The sequence below is a fragment of the Impatiens glandulifera genome, chromosome 1, assembly GCF_907164915.1.
Source record: "Impatiens glandulifera chromosome 1, dImpGla2.1, whole genome shotgun sequence".
Classification (NCBI taxonomy): Eukaryota; Viridiplantae; Streptophyta; class Magnoliopsida; order Ericales; family Balsaminaceae; genus Impatiens; species Impatiens glandulifera.
Genome location: NC_061862.1, coordinates 50646909 through 50666221, shown reverse-complemented (window position 1 = coordinate 50666221; position 19313 = coordinate 50646909). Strand labels below are relative to the sequence as shown.

General features: G+C 30.4%; 2 protein-coding genes across 2 annotated transcripts; both read right to left on the bottom strand.

Annotated features, from left to right (window-relative positions):
• Positions 1–4589: 4589 nt before the first annotated feature.
• On the bottom strand, positions 4590–5754 carry LOC124927514 (S-linalool synthase-like). The gene is made up of 4 exons (XM_047467945.1): positions 5537–5754; positions 5314–5443; positions 4974–5219; positions 4590–4907 (listed from the first exon to the last, which is right to left on the bottom strand). Exons 1-4 carry the CDS (start codon positions 5722–5724, stop codon positions 4590–4592), a joined length of 882 nt encoding a protein of 293 aa, XP_047323901.1. The 5' UTR covers positions 5725–5754.
• A 57-nt stretch (positions 5755–5811) lies between these two features.
• LOC124927507 (S-linalool synthase-like) lies at positions 5812–8785 on the bottom strand. Its single transcript, XM_047467934.1, has 6 exons — positions 8452–8785; positions 7784–8039; positions 7240–7700; positions 6937–7169; positions 6744–6859; positions 5812–5914 (listed from the first exon to the last, which is right to left on the bottom strand). Exons 1-6 carry the CDS (start codon positions 8783–8785, stop codon positions 5812–5814), a joined length of 1503 nt encoding a protein of 500 aa, XP_047323890.1.
• Between the last annotated feature and the right edge of the window lie 10528 nt (positions 8786–19313).

Genomic DNA, 19313 nt, shown 5'->3' with positions numbered 1-19313 from the left:
TTAATGAGTTATGCATGGATATGGGGATTGCAAGACATCACAATGTTCGCTATACACCACAGTAGAATGGTGTAGTAGAAAGGGTGAATCAAACATTGTTAGAGAGAGTTAGAAGCAGAAGCATACTCTCTAATGTTGGATTGGCTAGAAAGTACTAGAGAGAGAATGTCTTAACGGCTTGCTATCTGATAAATCGTGCACCACATACTGGGATTGATTGCAGAATCCCTTATGAGGTATGGTCTGGTAACGTCATTGATTATTCTCATTTGAAAGTCTTTGGGTGCACATCTTACTATCAAGTTAATGAAGGGAAGTTGGAACCAAGGGCAAGCAGTCAAGGAGTCAGGGAGGGTATATGGTTGAAAGGATTAATTAGTGACCTTGGTATCCATCATGATCAGGCAATTGTTTTTTGTGATAGTTTAAGTGCTATTTATTTGGCCAAAGATCAAGTACATCATTAAAGAACCAAACATATTGATGTTCTCTATCATTTTCTTGGTACTGAGAGGAGAATAAAGTTGAAGAAGATCAGCATACATCATAATCCTGCTGACATGTTCACGAAGCCGGTCTCACTTAGCAAATTCACCTATTATTTGGACTTGTTAAATGTTGATAGTTAGAAGTAGTTTGATGAGGCTCTTCTTGTTGGGTGATAATAAGGCAAGGTGGAGATTTGTAACGATCTTCCTTTAGTATAGAAATTAATATCAACCATTGATTGTCCATGGTTTATATTAATTTCGTTACATCACATTTATTTTACAGTTATGCTTAATTAAGTTAGGATTTACGCTTTTCTTGTTTTCTAAATTTTTTAGTCGTACTCTTTTTCTTTTTGCAGTAATATTTTATCTTTGACATTAAGAAATCTCTCTTCATTTGTTTTTCCATACTTCATTGTTCATCATTTTCTTGCATTCCGCACAACATAATTTATCTTTCTATAATTATGTCTTTTTTTGTAAACCCTTAATTATAACATATACTTATAAAGTAAATATTTAAGTAATAAAACTTAAATAACTCTTAGTTAGATCAAAATCAAAATTCAAATACAAATCCTATAAACTTTAATTAACTTATATATAATTTATTACAAAGGTATCTTTCACACCTTAACATATATCTATATTGATTTCATATTTTTCAGTTTCAACAACCGTAATTGTTCTTAATTATTCTAATTTTGTGTTTGATTTTGATATTTTTTATCTTGTTTTGAGGTATTTTATTTTGTTATTTTATTAATTTTTGATAAATGATTTCGTGAATGGACTTATAACTATTCTTTCAATTTAACTTTTTTTTTCATCTTAAAGTAATAATAATACTAAATGCAGTACGATAGTTCAACTATATTGGCTATAAGACCTTTAAAAGTACTAATTTTAATTTATTAAAAAACTTATAAGAAGTATGTACATATCTAACTAGTTTATTGAACGTATAAACTAATAAAGATCATTTAAACATACGTACTAACAAAAATATGCTCATTTAACCTATGTGAATAAATATAGTTAATTTTTATTTTTTTATTTATATATTTATTAATTAAATATTAATATTATTTCTCTCATTCATTTTCAATAATTATACCATTTAATTTTATCTCATTCTTAATTTTCTTATTATTTTTATATTAATTTATTTTTTATTTATTTCACTTGTAATGTTTTTATGAAGGTTTTTTTATTTAATTTAATATGAAAAAATGAAATTAATAGACTTTTATTTAATTTTTTATTCATGACTTATAATAGTAGTGAGTAAAATATTGAGCTCAATATTGTTCTTCTAATGTTGATTATTATTCTTTTGTTTTTTTATGAAAGAGTTACTATTATTATCTAATTCTTGATTATTAATTAGTTTTTTTGTTGAAGCGTTTTATTTTAAGGGATGAGTCACTATTATATCCAACCATCGAGACCAAACAAATTTAAAATAATTAATAATCAATCTTAATATCGGGAAAAGACATAAAATAAATAAATATTTATAAAACGGGTTAGATCCGATCAGTTTATCATTATTTGTTTTCTAGCGAAAAGATGTTCTTAATGAATCTGAAAATCGAAAAATTATAGGGCGAAACAGTTTTGGTCTATGGCAGATCAAAATGCGAGCCTTGCTTAAACAACAAGGCGTCTAGGCACCATTGTCGAAGGAAAAGTCGAAGATAGTTGCAGGTCTTTCAAAGGAGTCTAGCTCTGGTAAAATCACTACTGAGCTTGAGGTCTTGGAAGAGAATGAACACTCAACGATTTTACTCTATCTGGTTGGTGAAGTGATTACTGAGGTATTAGATGAAGATACTGCAATCGGTCTATGGTCAACATTAGAGGCTTTGTACAGGACAAAGTCACTAACTAACAAGTTTTTATTAAAGCAATGTATGTTCAGTCTTCGTATGCTTGAAGGTAAGTCTCTTCATGAACATCTTGATAAGTTAAACACTATATTACTTGAATTGAGAAATATAGATGTTAATATCGAAGATGAAGATGTTGCATTAATTTTGTTTGTATCTTTACCCAACTCGTTTGAAAATTTTGTTCAATCGTTCATTGTGGGTAAAGACTCCGTAACTCTAAAGGAGGTTCGTTCAGCACTTCATACTAGAGAACTACGCCATATGGCGGTGAAATTATAGACAGTCAAGCATTTGGATTGATTGTCAGCACAATCAACTACAAAGGATCTGGAAAGAAGAAGGATCAAAAATACAAAGCTAAGGACCCTAGTGTTAAAGACATTTGCAATTATTGTAAAGAACCTTGTCATTGGAAGAATAATTGTCCTAAGAAAAGGGGCAAATATTTTATGGCTGCTATAGCACATAAAGATAGAGACACCGATTCGGAGGAGGACATTTCCCTTGTAGCTAACGCTTCTCTAAACCATATTGATACGTGGGTGTTGGATTCAGGGTGTTCATATCATATGAGTCCGAACAAAGAAATATCTTTTATCTTTGACATTAAGAAATATCTCTTCATCTGTTTTTCCATACTTCATTGTTCATCATTTTCTTGCATTCCACACAACATAATTTTTCTCTCTAAAATTATGTTTTCTTTTGTAAACCCTTAATAATAACATATATTTATAAAGTAAATATTTAAATAATAAAGCTTAAATAACTCTTAGCTAGACAAAAAAAAAAAAATCAAAACTCAAATAGAAATACAAATTCAATAAACACTAATTAACTTATATATAAAACACTAATTAACTTATATATAATCTATTATAAAGGTATCTTTAGCATCAAATAGAAATACTAACCAAAAATAAGTTCATTTAACTTATGTGGGTAAACATAATTATTTTTTATTTTTTTTTATATATTTATTAATTAAATATTAATATTATTTTTATCTTTCTTTTTCAATAATTATACCATCTAATTTTATCTTATTCTTAAGTTTCTTATTATTTCTATATTAGTTTATTTTTCTTTTATTTCATCTTTGTAATGTTTTTATGAAGGTTTTTTTATTTAATTTAATATGAACAAAATGAAATTAATAGACTTTTATTTAATTTTTTATTTATGACTTATAATAGTAGTGAGTAAAATATTGAGCTCAATATTGTTCTTCTAATGTTGATTATTATTCTTTTGTTTTTTTATGAATGAGTTACTATTATTATCTAATTCTTAATTCTTAATTAGTTTTTTTTTGTTGAAGCGTTTTTTTTAAGGGATGAGTCACTATTATATCCAACTATTGAGTCCAAACAATTTTAAAATAATTAATAATCAATCTTATTATCGGGAAAAGACATAAAATAAATTAACAAATATAAAATTAAAATTATTAATGATGAATTCTTATACAGAAAGAATAAAAATTTAAAAAATAATAGATGAAAGAAATAAAATTAAAATAATCAAGAATAAATAGTTATATAGAAATAATAAGAAATTAAAAAAAAATAGAGAGTTTATTAATTTATGAAAAGGAAGGAGAGTGAAAAATATTAATATTTAATTAATAGATATATAAATTAAAAAAAAAATTAACTTTATTTATATTATTAACTGAAGATAAATGAAATTATTCTCTTTTATTAATTTTATGTTTAAATGAATTAATTATATAAGTAACTAAGTCTAACTGATTTTTTTTTTTAGTAGTAAATTTTAAGTTAAGCTACATCTTACTAATTTTTTATTTCTGACAAAATAAAAATTATTATAAAGTAATAAAAATAATTTTACTTTATAACTTGTCTTTTATCATGCACGAGTTCAAGTTGATAACAAGGAATACTATAGCCCAACACATTGGGTGAGTGACATTGAAGAATTGACTGCTAACTAAGTCAATGATTTATAAAAAAAAAAAATTAAACATGTATTAATAAAGCACTATAATAATTATTTTGTTACTAAGTAATTACTATACAAGTTTAGCAAAAAAAAAAAAATTGTATTTTAGTAAATTAAAACAAACAAGTAATTATATATATAACAAAACGACCAAACAAAACACAAAACAAAAAACACATTATAACCTTTGAAGACCTTCTAGTAGATCTAGAAGCTGAATTCATCCTCATCAATTCCTTTAATTACTAATTTTCGAGTACAGCGGCATGTATATCGCCCTGTTTATGTCGTGAGTGAGGTCCGAGACTGTGTCAAACAGAATGCTAGAGTTGAAAAACATTTGAAATATTCTTAGACAAGATAAGTGAAAAAGTCGGCACGTTTTAGGGATTTTGCATGAACCTCCAGCTCCATCCAACAGGGCATGTTTGAGTAAATCTTTCTTCATACCATCCAGCATTTCTTTCACATACGCAATGGACTCTTCAACCGAAGCATTTGTGTTTTCTTCTAAATATAGCAAAACAAAGTTTTTCTTCCCTTCCCCCTCTTCTTTCTGCGATTTGTTGATCACATATAAATGTCGGTCACAGTTTTGTTCATAATAAATTCTGGACAGTACCTGATAACTTTGAACATCGTTCAACAACCGCGTTGTGACCATGAGCAACTTTGTGATGGGCTCATAATATACAGGATTGAGCATGCTGATCGGATAACCGGGAGTCAAGAAACAAGTAGATGGGAGAATCATTGTATCGATTGCAATGGATTTTCTACCGGGGTCCAAATATTCATCCATCGATGGAACATATCCTGTTTTGCTCCATGTCGCCTCTTTCATCCATGTCGCAAACGCTACCCTCCACTGGTCATAACACTCGTATATATTGAATAAATTCAAAATTCAACAAACTAAATTAGTTGCATGTGTAATGTGTTTATGTAACTAGCTAATATACCATTTCACGTAGATTTTCCATCGCATTTCTTCCACTTCGAAATTCAAGCTTTGTCGAGATATCAGTCACGAGGTGATCGACTACGTCAAATATTTTCTTAGAATGGCTCGTCAAATCATTCCAATTCCATCTATAACGATATTCGATATTCGAGCATTATTATATTTGAGAGGAAATTGAAATACAATGATAAAAAAATCATGCATGGCGGATATTGAACAACCTGTGAATGGCTTGTGTCAATGTCTTCAATTCATCTAAGGAACCTTCAGTGTCGAAAAAATCGTCAGCAACCGTAACAATTATGGCACTCTTGGCAACAATCGTCCGTATGATAGAGTCATGAGGCAATGAAGTGGCAGAAGCCATGGAGAAATAGCAATAAATGGTTTTTTCACGCCCAAATCCCATGGAAGTTAGACCCAAATCCTTAGACCACCTGTATAGAGAAAAATTATACATAAATACCAAAGATATGAATTAAGAAACTATATTTATTTACCTTTTTAGTTCTTCAAGTTCCCTCCTATAAATAGATTGTCGGAACTCATAATTTCTCACAGCAAGTTGCGTTAACTTCATATTTTGAAGAGGCAACAGCCTGAGATTTCATTTAATTCAAATTTTAATAGAAGCTTGGTATTATAGTAACACTGAGTTGGCAATTTTCAATAATTTTAGGTTAAAATTAGAAATTGAAGATCTAAAATTTGGCAATATATATATATATAGCAATGGCAGACATCCATAGAAGTTCAAGTAACCGAAGTCCTCAGAGAACGTGCCTCATCATCTCAATCCCACGACTTCAAATTTGCGCAAGTACAGGTGGAGGTCGGCCGAATACAACCTATAGTCTCTCGAACTCTATCTTCAGTTCAACTTATGTCATTACAGCTCCTTGAGTACTTTAATAAAATGAATTAGTCGAGAGACATACACTTGATTATTGAATTATTACTTATTGTCTCGCTATTCTAAATGAAAGAGGATTTGGAAATATGTATTTTTTTATTTGACCATAAATTAGTAGTTGAAAATAATTTTTTAATTTGCATGAAATTATATTCAGTTTTTAAATATAATAATGCACAACCAAATAAAAATTAGGACATAAAAAGCATTCCCATATTATTATTATTTTTGTTTTAGGATTTATTCCAAATAGTCTTCCTTATACACATAATCTGCTACAAAAATAAAAATAATAAAATTGTAAAAAATAATAAAAAACCAATTATGTTTCTTAAAAAAAAACTTATTGATTTATTTTTGTGGCTTAATCACAAAATTTATCAAAAAATTACTTTTTCCATCAACTTTTTAGTTAAAAATGTTTCATCTAATTTAATGAAAACAAAATTAATTTCACTTCTTATTTTGACAATTTTAAAAAAATGCTAATTTTTAAATAATCTCTTATATTTTACCTATAATAAGAAGCCTTTCCAACCCATAAGATAGGGACCATGTTATCTTCAATCCAAAACCTGTGGTCATAATGATCAAGGCGAGCCATCCATGGAATATTCATCTCACGAGCAATCTGCAGGTGTTGTCAACAATGCATAGTTAGAATTTTTTATGAAGTAAATGATCATACACATTTAAGAATATGCATACCACATGTTTCAAATTGGGGAAAGCCACAAGATTATCATCGTTGACGTTTATTTGAGAAACACTTTTCTTTAACAGTCTTATAGAGTAGGATTTGGCTTTCTCTAGTTGATGTTCTTCGGGAAATACAAGGTCCGAGGAACGATAAATGTTATACAAAACACTCATGTATTGTTCATAGTTTCTTTCCACGTGAGAAAGGATGTCTTGATTGTAAACAAACCAACAAAACTTGTCTGAAATGAATTCCATGTCAGCATTAATATCATTGTAAATTTGGTAGAGAAATTAAAAGTATAAAGAGACCTGGTGAAACGTCATAACCATGCATTCGGAGAATACGAAAGGCCAGGCTGTCTTTATAAATATTTACTGGGGTAAAATCGATGTTTTCTCCCGTGAATTCATGGTTGTTGTAGCTCTTATGAATAGTTTCTAAATTTTGGTCAATTTCTTCAACAAAATGCTCAGCCAATCCTAATCTTTGTATTTGGTTGATGATATAAAGCTTGATGAGTTCTTCGTCTAGAGGATACATGGCTGGAACTGCATTATCACATTCCTTTACTACACATTCTAAGTATTTCAAGCATTGATCGTTTCCAGTGATCATATATGCCATTGTAGTTGCAGATGGAGATTGAAACAATGACCCGTTTTCACTCAAATTCATCAACACATCTTGTTTGTTCAGTCTATACGACACTGGCAACGCTTCGAGGTATGATAGTAACGGAAAGTTGTGGCGTTTGTCCACAAGCACCTCCCTGTATTGGTTGATCATGTGTTTAATTGCATGATTGTCAAAAATGAGAGACCTAGAAATGTATAATACTAATAATTTACTTACATTGTAAGAATTTGTTGTCTGTGGGAGAACAATTCAGACACCATTTCATTGAAAACATGACTATACTCAATTTTAAGGCCTCTTAATTGAGCAAGTTCGATGGTTCCTGGTAAAACTATTGTTAACCAGCGTGGAAGTTGATGATGAAGAACTTTGGCCCTCACAAGAATTTTTTCAGAATATTTGCTTATGAAATCCAACCCTTCAGATGTGGTGAAAGAAGGCATCAAATTAGATCGGGAAATTAATATTCCATCTATAGTAGACATGGATCAACATAGATATCAATACTTTTCATTGAGGGACCCTGTGTTGGAATTTATGGTATAATAAATAATTATGCATGTCATCTTTAATATAAGCTAAAAGAATGTGATCTAATATAAATTAAGTTTATGCCTTATAAATGTATTTTGTCATGAAAAATTAAAGTATTTATCAAATTGGAAAAATCATTCTATAAAGTCTAAAGAAAGAGAGATTAAGAACTTTTTTATTACAAAGAAATAGAAGATTTATACCATCAAATTAAGGTATGTTTTCGTCGCATTCAGATTTTCATTTCCCACACATTAAATTAAGATCTAATTATGATAATTCTAACACCCTATCCCTAAGCAAAACAATTAACTATAAGTGATTTGATCTTAGTGACTGTAAGTAAATACCTTTAGTGACATTTTCTTTGCCAACTGCCCACATGCTGAGAGAAACAATGCATGCTAGAGTGGAGGGAAGGGCATCAATGGTGGGAAATCCTTCCTGGTCTTCTTCTCCCCAAAACCCTCCATCTTTCTGGTTATTTATGAACCAATCCAAGCAACCTTTGAACATTGGACCCTTTATTGATTGTGGGTCTTGGGGAATCATGGCCAGCCAAGCAGTTTCATAAGCTGATGGGGAAACAAATGTTGTTGGGAAATGACTGAGGGTTGAGGATAACATCAAATCTCTCTTGATCTCATCCAAAAGAGCTTGAACTGAAGAAAAAGGAGGATCCATGGAATCTAAAATAGGATTAATCCACAATAGCTAGTAATTTGATGCTTAGTTAACATGTATTGCTAATCTAGTACCGTACATTGTTATGTCCAAAGGTTAATATTTATAAACAGACTATAGACTTAGGCATTTGTACCAACTTCCCAATTTGTATCCTACAAATAATATAAAATAATAATATCCATATTTTAGATAATTAAAATATAAATTATTCTACATCAGTTTTCTTATCCTTATCATTTAAATATTCATTAAAACAATCAACTTTTCAACCACCTCAACCACTTAATTACTTATTTATATATATTTAAATATTCATGAAAGAGAAAATATATTATTTTATTATTTAATAAATATAAAAATTTAGGGTTCATCATTTCTAAAAAAATATAAGGATAGGGAATTTGATAAAGCATTTTTTTTACAATTTTTATATTATTTATCTTAATAATAGAGATAAAACACATTTTAAGGATTCTTCTACAAATGTCCTTACTATGGGTTGTTTGGTTTTGCTTATTTTAGTGTTTTCAAGATAACTTCAAACCTTAATATTTTTATTTTTTTTAAAAAGAAAGAATTTTCATTTTACCATGGTAGAAAAATAAGAATTTCTATTGCCAAATGCCAACTCATAAATAGTTAGGCACCGGCCATGTTATTTTCAATCAAAAATCTGTGGTCCAGAATTCATATGATTGAATAAAGTTAACTGTACACACATATTTTAAGAAGTCAAACAAATATTGCTACAATATTTTCACAAATTAATTTTTAAATATTTCTGTAAATTATATTGATTGAACGTGTGGAATTAGAATCGGTAAGAAACTGGAATTTTATGTTTGAAAAATATAGAATATCAATTCATATGTTTAAAAAAATATATAATAAAAAATAATTTGAAACCTAATCGAGATAGAACACCAGATAGGAAGAACACCGACAATTCCTACTACTACTTATTTACTAGCAGTCTGTTTCCTCTTCCAATTATTGATTTGTTTTAATTAAGTTGTTATTCACTAAAAAAAATTAGGACAATATTAGGAACGATAATGTAGTTTGTTGTAAACAGCGTGGGCTACAGCACCACCTAAATTAAAATATTAAAATAAAATATTTTATATATATATTTGATAAGTTACTCTTAGCCCAGTTGATTATGCTTCACCTTTAATTTATTATATTTTAAAATATAATTTATCTATAAACTAATTCATAATTATATTATTTTAATTTTAAATATAATTTTATTAAAATAATTATTATTAATATTTTATTTTATACTAACAATATTTACTAATATATAAATATTTATAATAATACATCAATTTTAATTAATATATAAATAATATTTATTTATATAAATAAAGTATAAAAAATATATATATAAAATAATGTAAATTATATAATAATATTATTTATTTTAAAATTATATTTATATAATAATTATACATTTTTTTATTTATTTCAATATAATTAATAATACAAGTTATTTATAAGGGTAGAATATAAAAATTAAAATAATAATAATGTTTTATATTTCTTAATTTTAAATTATTTCAAAAATCTATAAAAAAAAATATAAATTAATATTAATAAACAAGTTAAAATAGTATTTAAATAAAGAATTTGATATTCATGCTCAAGAACCTAACAAATCTCCTAGAATTGATGTTGATGTAAGTTCTTTTAAACTTGATCCAGCATTACGTATTCCGATATGGAAATATCCTTTTAATCAAATAGAAGAAATTAGACGAGCTTATATAAAGATGGGGTCATATCAACCTATTAAGGATGAGTACCCGCCGATCAAATTTGGAAATCAAAATCGACGGTTCCAAAGTCATTGGTTTAAGAAATTTACTTGGTTAGAATACTCTCCTTTGAAAGATGCTACTTTTTGTTTCCCATGTTTCTTATTTGAACATAAGCAACCCCAAAACTTACATTACAATAGATGGATTCAAATATTGAAAGCGAGTTAATGATGGGGATAGATGGTCTTTTGTTATGCATTTAGGATGTAATATTTCACCACATAATAGGGTAGTTGATTATCTTGATAATTTAATGAATATCCTTGTCATATTGACAAAGTACTGAATGCATAGTTTTAGATGAAAAACAAAATAACAGATTACGGCTTACAGCAACTATTGAAAGCACTCGGTGGCTCACTTTGCAAGCGTTTACATTGAGAGGGCATGACGAGTCTCCATTTTCTAATAATCGTGGAAATTTTATTGGAAAAAAAGCGGAGCATAGAAAGTTAAATCTGATATGCAAGTTGGAGTCAGCCCAGGTAATTTTTTCTCCTAGCTCCGCCCTGGTTGTAAACATTATTATAGAATGAAAAGTCAATATGGGATCAGACAGAATTATCGGGAAATTGGACGAAATGACCCTATTGAAGGAGGTATTTACCTCCGTGGTCACCAGCAAATTTATATTGCTCTGGTGACCACTTTAATTTTTTTGGACGAAATTATCCTTTTCGCGTAACGCGAAGTGACTTCGTGTTTTGCGAAGTGAATTAGGTTTAATATAAATACTAAAATTTTTCCATTTCCTTTCTCTCTCTGTTCTTGTTCGTCGGCGGCGGCGGCGGCGGCTAGGGCGACGTCGAAAAACATCAAAGATAAGAAAACTCTAACACCCTAACCCTGAATCGATGTTCATCATACTATTCTTATTTCTATTATCTTCATTTCAAACAATTTATGTTGTTCTTAATCAAACCTTAACCCTAAATCAATTTAATCTGTTCTTATTGTTCATATTGGTTCATATTGGTTCATATTTGTTCATATTGGTTCATATTGCTTCATTTGATTTTCGCGACTTCACGTTTCGCGAAGGCCTTCACGTTTCGCGAAGGGCTTCATGTTTCGTGATGGCCTTCACGTTTTAGTCTTTGTATAATGTTATCTTCACTTCAGTACCAGTTTTAGTTCTTGGACTTTTTGACAAGGTATATCTTCGCCTCTGGCTGATTCTATTTATTTTGGATAATCGTGAAGCGGAAAAGTAAACTATTTGTGTTTTATAATAGGATGTGAGTGCATCTCTTTCAAAGCAGTACCCTCAATTGTACAAGGAAGGAATAAGAAATACTTCAACAAATGGAGAGTTGTAGTGGCCTTGGCTGTGTTTTCAGTTTACCAATCATTGGTGATCTATAAATTTGTAGCCATTTCTAGTTCAAAAAGTGTTGACTCAACTGTCAGGATGTTTGGCCTCTGGGATGTGAGCACAATAGCTTAATTGCGTAATTTCTTGTGGTCAGGGTATCTACGGGACAATGTTTACCTTGATGAGCACGGGATACTTCTATCTAACCCTTCTTCTCATTCCTATTGATGCTCTGTCATTCGACTTCCTTTTTCTAGCGTAAGATCTCATGTTTCAATTATAGCAGCTAATATGAAGTAGGAATAAATAAATAATTGAATTTGGTTTATTCAGGATTCAAATATGGTCCTTCCCTTATGATCACCAAATGGTTCAGGAAATGCATGCAAATGAAACAGATATTATATTAGTAGCAGTATAGGGTTGGTGGAGGTTGGTACTACCCAGCTCAATCCAGAGGAATCGAGGAGATTTGCAATGGCACGGCTTCCTCGAGAGGGATCTAAACATACAGGTTTTGCATTTGATTCACCCGGTTACGAATACTTCTTTGCATCCCAAGCCGGTGAGCTTGCACCTCTCAAGGCATGGGATGTTGCCAGAAGAGCCAGCATGAGAGGAAGGAAACATCTTCTTTTGTATATTAGTTTCATTCTTTTAGGAGTACAGTCTTCAGGAAAAAGATGTATACTCTTATAGATATAGTATGTTCCAATAACTTACAAAATCATTATTGAAATTTTAGACAATTTTCTTATTGAATTGTGATTTCTGTTAAAGATGCATGTAAAAAATATCAGTTTCAAATAAAGCATTGTGGCGGGTTCCTATAGATTTTGATATAATATATTTTATTTAGATGGTCGATGAAATGAATAGTTGTTTAAATACAGCAAATAAACCATTGTGAAAGAAAATAAAATAAATATATTAAAATGTGTGAAGATCTTCCGAAATGGAAATGAGATCCTGATCGAATCTGTCGGATTTCAAGATTGAATTTCATATAATGTCAAAATATAGGATTATCTACATTTTTCATATAATGTCAAATGACAGTCTAAAATTGTTGAAAAATAACGCCCGTCACAAACTCGCAAATCTAAGTCTCATAATATTTATTTTCCAACTAAGGCATGGATTGCCAGAAGACGAAGGCACCCACTGTCATTCCAAAAAAGGTAGATACTTTCACCATCTTCTTCCTCTTGCAAGCTCTAATTGACCATGTTTCTTCTGCTTCTGCCAAAGAGAGACTAACAAAACACATGACAAAGGAGATTAGGTCATGATCTAGATCGAATACGGATAGAATTCTTCAATAATCAACTAGATCCTAGTACAGAAATACTAGCACTAACTAGCAATGCACGGGATTGAAGCTGCAAGCAATAAGACATTATGATAAGACAAATTAATCCGCAAATAACCTAGGAGAGATCAAAGATGAATCATTAGAAGAAGAAGAAGATTCAATAAGCATTCACATGATTCTTAATTCGGATCGAGGGAGGGAGAGAGAGAGAGAGAGATCGACCTGAAGAAGTTCTTGACTTACAAATTAGGGCTCATCGACCGTCTGGGCCTTCGCGAAATGTGAAGGCCTTCGCGAAACGTGAAAGCCTTCGCGAAACGTGAAGTCGCAAAAATCAAATGAATCTTCCCTGAAACGGAACTGAATTAAAGAATCATCAACTGCAAACATATCATCGAAACCAAGATGAACAATAAGATAAACAATAAAAAAATCTCATGATTTAGGGTTTAAAGATGAACACAATGAAAATAATAACATAAATTGATCCAATCACTTGATATTAGAACGAGTTTTCGTCGTCGATCTGTATAATGTGTTCGTTTAGGTTTAGGGTTCTGTCGCCGATGTGTCACCGTGCCACCGTGCTGTCAAGAGAAGAGAGGGAAGAGAGAGAAAGAAAATGACAAAATGAAAAAAATTAAGTATTTATATAAAAAAAATTCCCTTCGTGTTACGCGAAAAGGGTATTTTCGTTCAAAAAAAATAAAGTGGTTACCAGAGCAATAAAAATTATCAGGTCACCACGGATGTAAATATATACTTCTTTAGGGTCATTTCGTCCTATTTCCCCGAATTATCTGTCATTAAATAAAGCATAAATTTCGGTTGCAAAAGTCATAGGTTTCGATGAATTTTGCTATGAATTCGCAAATTCTTAACATGTAGAAAGAAGAACTAATTTTACTAAATAAAATCAATTATTGATTTTCAATAAATTGTTATCTATTATATATATATATATATATATATATATATATTAAAATGATTAATATAAATTATCATAACAGCAATATTCTATCTTTACTTAAGTGTAAAGTATAAATGGTCATTTAATTGATCAACCCACTAGTAATGTAAATTATTATATATTTATATACAAAATTAGTTAAAATCTATATAGACCACACTCAAGTTTTAAATTATGTTAAATACCAAGTCTTCATTTTAAAATATTTTCTTATCCCTATTCATAGTCCACTAATTAATTTTAATATATATATATATATATATATATATATATATATATATATATATATATATATGAGAGTGAATTTTTGGAATGAATGAAGAGAAAAAAATGTGAGCCAATTTGATCCGTTCAGATGTCTACTACTCATCTATTCAGACGTATGCTTTGATGATGCACAGATAATTAATTAAAACTTAGTTATGCACATAAAAAAATAAAAAGCCTTTAATGATGTGTTAATTAAACCAAGTACGTTAAATGTGCTGCTTAAGATAAGCAGCTGAACAAATAAGCTGTTGAGCAGTAGACGTCTGAACAGATGAGCTGCTGAGTAGAAGACGTTTAAACAGATGAGCAACTGAGCAGATTAGCAGCAGACGTCTGAACAAATGAGCAAAAGACGTCTAAACATATGAGCGGCTGAGCAGATGAGCAGAAGACGTCTAAATAGATGAGCATCTGAGCAGATGAGCTGCAGACGTCTAGGAAGATGAACTGCTGAGCAACAGACGTCTAGATAGATGTGCAACAGACCTTTAGATAGCTGGCAGCAGAGCTCTCCAACAGCTGGCAGCAGAACTCTCCATCTGATGGCTACATATCTATAAATCAGATTCGACCGTTTCCATACGATTAAAATATAAAAAGAGATTCAAAGGACAACATCAAATCTACGTATCTCTCAAACGGTGGATCACTATAGCTTCGGTACGGTAGATCCCTGAATATTTAGATTTGAGGTGCGACAAATCTTTCCAGATCTTTTCACAAATCAAAAGTCAGAGTCGACCGTTGTTATGCTTCATTATAAATGAGCTTCAGAATACAACGGTGACTCTTCTAGAGCTCGACATCTACAAGCGATATCACGATTGAGAATTTACATAGTCAATAAGTTTTAAATTCTTACTATCTCTCTAACTGTAAAAGTATACATTGAATAAGTTGAGAGCATATTCTTTTTGTAAGTTAAATAGAAAGTTATCTGTTTAACAGAGTGAGTCCTAGGAGTTCAGAATAGGTAGTTGTTAAGACCTGAGTTCTGACTGGGTTTGTATAGGCGCTATATAAACCAAAGTCTTATAGTGGAATCCTTCTGGAAAAACATAAGAAGGGGTGACGTAGGAATTTTATCTCTGAACATCCATAAAACTCTCGTGTTATTTATTTTCCGCATCTTAACGTCTTGCATCCATAGCTTCAAATCTAGCAAGCATTCTGCACTTGAAACCGTTCAAGAGTTTGCGACAATTTGTTTAGAATAGAAACAAGTTTTAAGTCCTTCAAAGGATTAAAACCGAATTAAAAGTCAAGTTTAACACAACAACATTCAACCCCAACCTTCTGTTGTTGTATCTGATTCTAACAAGTGGTATCAGAACAAGATTTTCTATTCTCAAGCGTCATCAGATATCAAAATCATGTCTCTCCCAAACAAGATCCTTATGTTCACGAATGAGAATTTTGATAACTGGTATATTAGAATGCAAGCGCATTTGGCCACCCTAGATGATGACATGTGGCATGTCATCACCGATGGTCCAATGAAAATCATGAAGACCAACTCCACCACAACTACAAATGATCGGGCTCCTAAGATGACGGAGAAGCCCAGATATGAGTGGACGGCTGTAGATAAAAGAAAGGTCATTCTAGACAATGTGGCCAAAGATATTATCTACAAGACGATGGACAAGGCCATGTTCAGCAAGATCAAGTCATGCTCGTCTGCCAAGGAGATTTGGGAGAAGCTAACTCAAATATATGAAAGATCCTCAAGTGAAAGTGAGGAAGAAACTGTCAACTGTTTTATGACAGACGACATCGAGGTATTTGACTTTAACTCTGCCGAATTTACGAGAGAAGATCTAACTTTTGCACTCAATGACATGGTCTTTGAGTACACGAAACTGTCAGACTCTTTTAATGAAATAAATTTAAAAATACACCTGACAGTACAAGATCATCATCTTAAAACAATGAACTTGAAGTTTTTGAAATTAAATGAGCTCTCATTTGAGAATGAAAAACTCAAAGGAACAATCAAAACTCTTTTTTCTGAAAACCAAATATTAAAATATACGGTTAGTTCTTGGCTGAAATCTGGGAATGCTGTCAAACAATTAATTATTCAGCAAATACCTACGGATGCAAACCTGGTCTAGGATTTGATAACAAGTTTTCAGGTGAGTCCAAGAAAAATTTGAACCCAGTTAAAGACAAGCTTAAACCAATAAGTTTTGTCAATGGTAGCTTAACTGACAATGAAATTAATCGCAGCTGTGGTGACTTAACATTAAAAGATGAGATTAAATATGTTAAGCCAACTGACTGTTGGCTCAAGTCTGAGAAGCTGGCAGCTAGCAAGTCTGGCAAACAAAACGTTGACAGAAAGTCAAAAGTTTTTTTTTATCAAAAATCATTTTTTAAAGTTAAGGGATTATCAGTTGGCAGGAAGACGTCTACCAAGACTAAATCATACGCACTTCTAACAACTCAATGTGTAAAATCCATCAAAATAATTAAAGTATGGACTCTCAAAGGGACTGATAAACCACGGACCCAAAGAAAAATGGGTACCAAATTTGTCATTGTCTACAGGTATAGGGAAAACAGGACAAAAGCTGGAATACGGGCCTAACAGAGCAGTAACTGGCAAACATCTTCACTAAGACACTCTTCGAGACTAAATTTCTTAATTTATCTGTTATTTTATTAAATTAATTATTGCATAAACATAGGAGGAAGGGAAGGTTGGGAAAGACTCCTCTTCCCATGAGAAAATTGAAGAGAGGGATATATATACTTAGATTAAATATATTTTGTGTATATAAAATATATAATTTATCTTTTTAAACTTATAAATAGTCTTGAATAGTTTTAAACTTAGCCTTAAGTATTTCTGAAATCCCTGATTTTATAACTTAGTTTTTAACATCATCAAAAATGGTGAAATTGTTAGATAAAGAGAAAATTGTTAAATTAAGTAAAAGAATTAATAAGGGGATTAAGATTAGAAGGAAATCAATTAATTGAGAGAAACGTTTTGATTGAACAAAGAATAATTAATTAAGACATAGTTTTGATAATGTGTTTAACTAAGTACAATATATCATTTATAAAGAGTTAATTACCTTTTATTTCCTAATCTTCTAACTAAGTTTTAACATCATCAAAAATGTGGAAATTGTTAGATTTAATTAAATTGATTAAAATGAACTTATGAAATAAGTTTATTTAATACAACATTGTTTTGATGATAAACGGATAATTAATTAAAACTTAGTTATGCACATGCAAAAATAAAAAGTCGTGAACAGCTTGTTTTGATGATGTGTTAAATGAATTAAACTAAGTATGTTAAATGTACAGGTTAAGATGAGCAGTTAAACAGATGAGTTGCTTAGCAGCAGACATCTAGGCAGATGAGCTAATGAGTAGTACACATCTGAACAGATGAGAATTAGACCAGCTTAGTAGATGAGCAACAGACGTCTGAACAGATGAGAAGTTGAGGAGATGAGCAGCAGACGTTTAGGCAGATGAGTTGTTGAGTAGTAGACGTCTAGACAGATAAGCAACTGAACAGATGAACAATAAACATCTAGACATATGAGCAGTAGATGTCTGAATAGATGAGAAGCTAAACAGATAAGCAATAGATGTCTAGAAAGAAGAGCATCAGACCTCTAGACTGCTGGCAGCAGAGTTCTCCAGCAGCTGGAAGCAGAGCTCTTCATCTGTTGGCTACGTATCTATAAATCAGATTCGACCGTTGCCATACGATTCAAATATAAAAAGAGATTCAAAGGACAACATCAAATCTACTGATCTCTCAAACAGAAGATCAGTATAGCTTCGGTACGGTAGATCCCCGAATATCTAGATTTGAGGTACGACGAATCTTTCGAATCTAGCAAGCATTCCACACTTGAAACCGTTCAAGAGCTTGCGAAAATTTGTGTAAATTTGTGTAGAATAGAAACATGTTTTAAGTCCTCACATGATTAAAATCAAATTAAAAGTCAAGTTTAACACAACATTCAACCCCCTTCTATTGTTGTATCCGATTCTAACACATTATATTTTTAATTTAAGGTTAGCTCGTTAGAATTTAGTCTACTTGGGGGTTTGAAAATTTCTTTAACCGAAAAATTTATACATATTGTTAAGTGAGGTTAAACAAGTTTTCAAAAACAAATAGTTTTAAAAGATTTTCGGGTCAACCCATATAAGCTTCAAATTAAACTTTAAACTTGTCTTTTTCCATTAAAGAAATGGAGCCAACTCTCAATTGATGCGCACAAGCTAAGAAGAAGTAAAAATTTGAAAACATCTTTTAAAATTACTACTAATAAACTTAGGGTGGGAATTAGAATTGCAATCGGAATCGAGGTGTCCAATTTTAATTCTTAAGTTTTTAAACTATTCAAAATTAAGAATTAAAATGAAAATTAGAATTTCAATAAAATTCGAACAATTATTATTTTATTATTTCAGTTTTATTCTTTTTAGATCAAAATAATAATTTTAATATTTTATATATTTTTCAAATAAAATATTTTATTATTTTTTTATCATTTAACACGATTAACGTATTGAAAAAATAATTTTATTTTTTAATTTAGATAGTTCAAATGTAGAACCGATATTTTATTATTTATTTTTATATAGTAAGTTAACATTTTAAACCAATAGTTTTTCCAAATTTTAATACCAATTCTAATTTTAATTTCACTAATCCAAATATATCCTTAAATAAATTGTGAAAAAAATTCAAGAGAAATTTATTTTATAGTGATGCACCATACATGTTATTCTTCACATTTCAACCTTTAAAGAATATTATAAAATTTATTCACTCAATTAAGAGAAGTGAT

Bases quoted from the DNA above. Each gene is read 5' to 3' on its own strand.
- LOC124927514 (XM_047467945.1), bottom strand. From the start codon at position 5,724: ATGGGATTTGGGCGTGAAAAAACCATTTATTGCTATTTCTCCATGGCT. The intron at 5,444-5,536 runs GTTGTTCAATAT...ATATCGTTATAG, and splicing joins TTGACACAAGCCATTCACAG to ATGGAATTGGAATGATTTGA. The intron at 5,220-5,313 runs GTATATTAGCTA...TGTTATGACCAG, and splicing joins TGGAAAATCTACGTGAAATG to TGGAGGGTAGCGTTTGCGAC.
- LOC124927507 (XM_047467934.1), bottom strand. From the start codon at position 8,785: ATGGATCCTCCTTTTTCTTCAGTTCAAGCTCTTTTGGATGAGATCAAG. The intron at 7,701-7,783 runs GTAAGTAAATTA...CAACCAATACAG, and splicing joins AGACAACAAATTCTTACAAT to GGAGGTGCTTGTGGACAAAC. The intron at 7,170-7,239 runs GTCTCTTTATAC...AATTCATTTCAG, and splicing joins TGGTTATGACGTTTCACCAG to ACAAGTTTTGTTGGTTTGTT.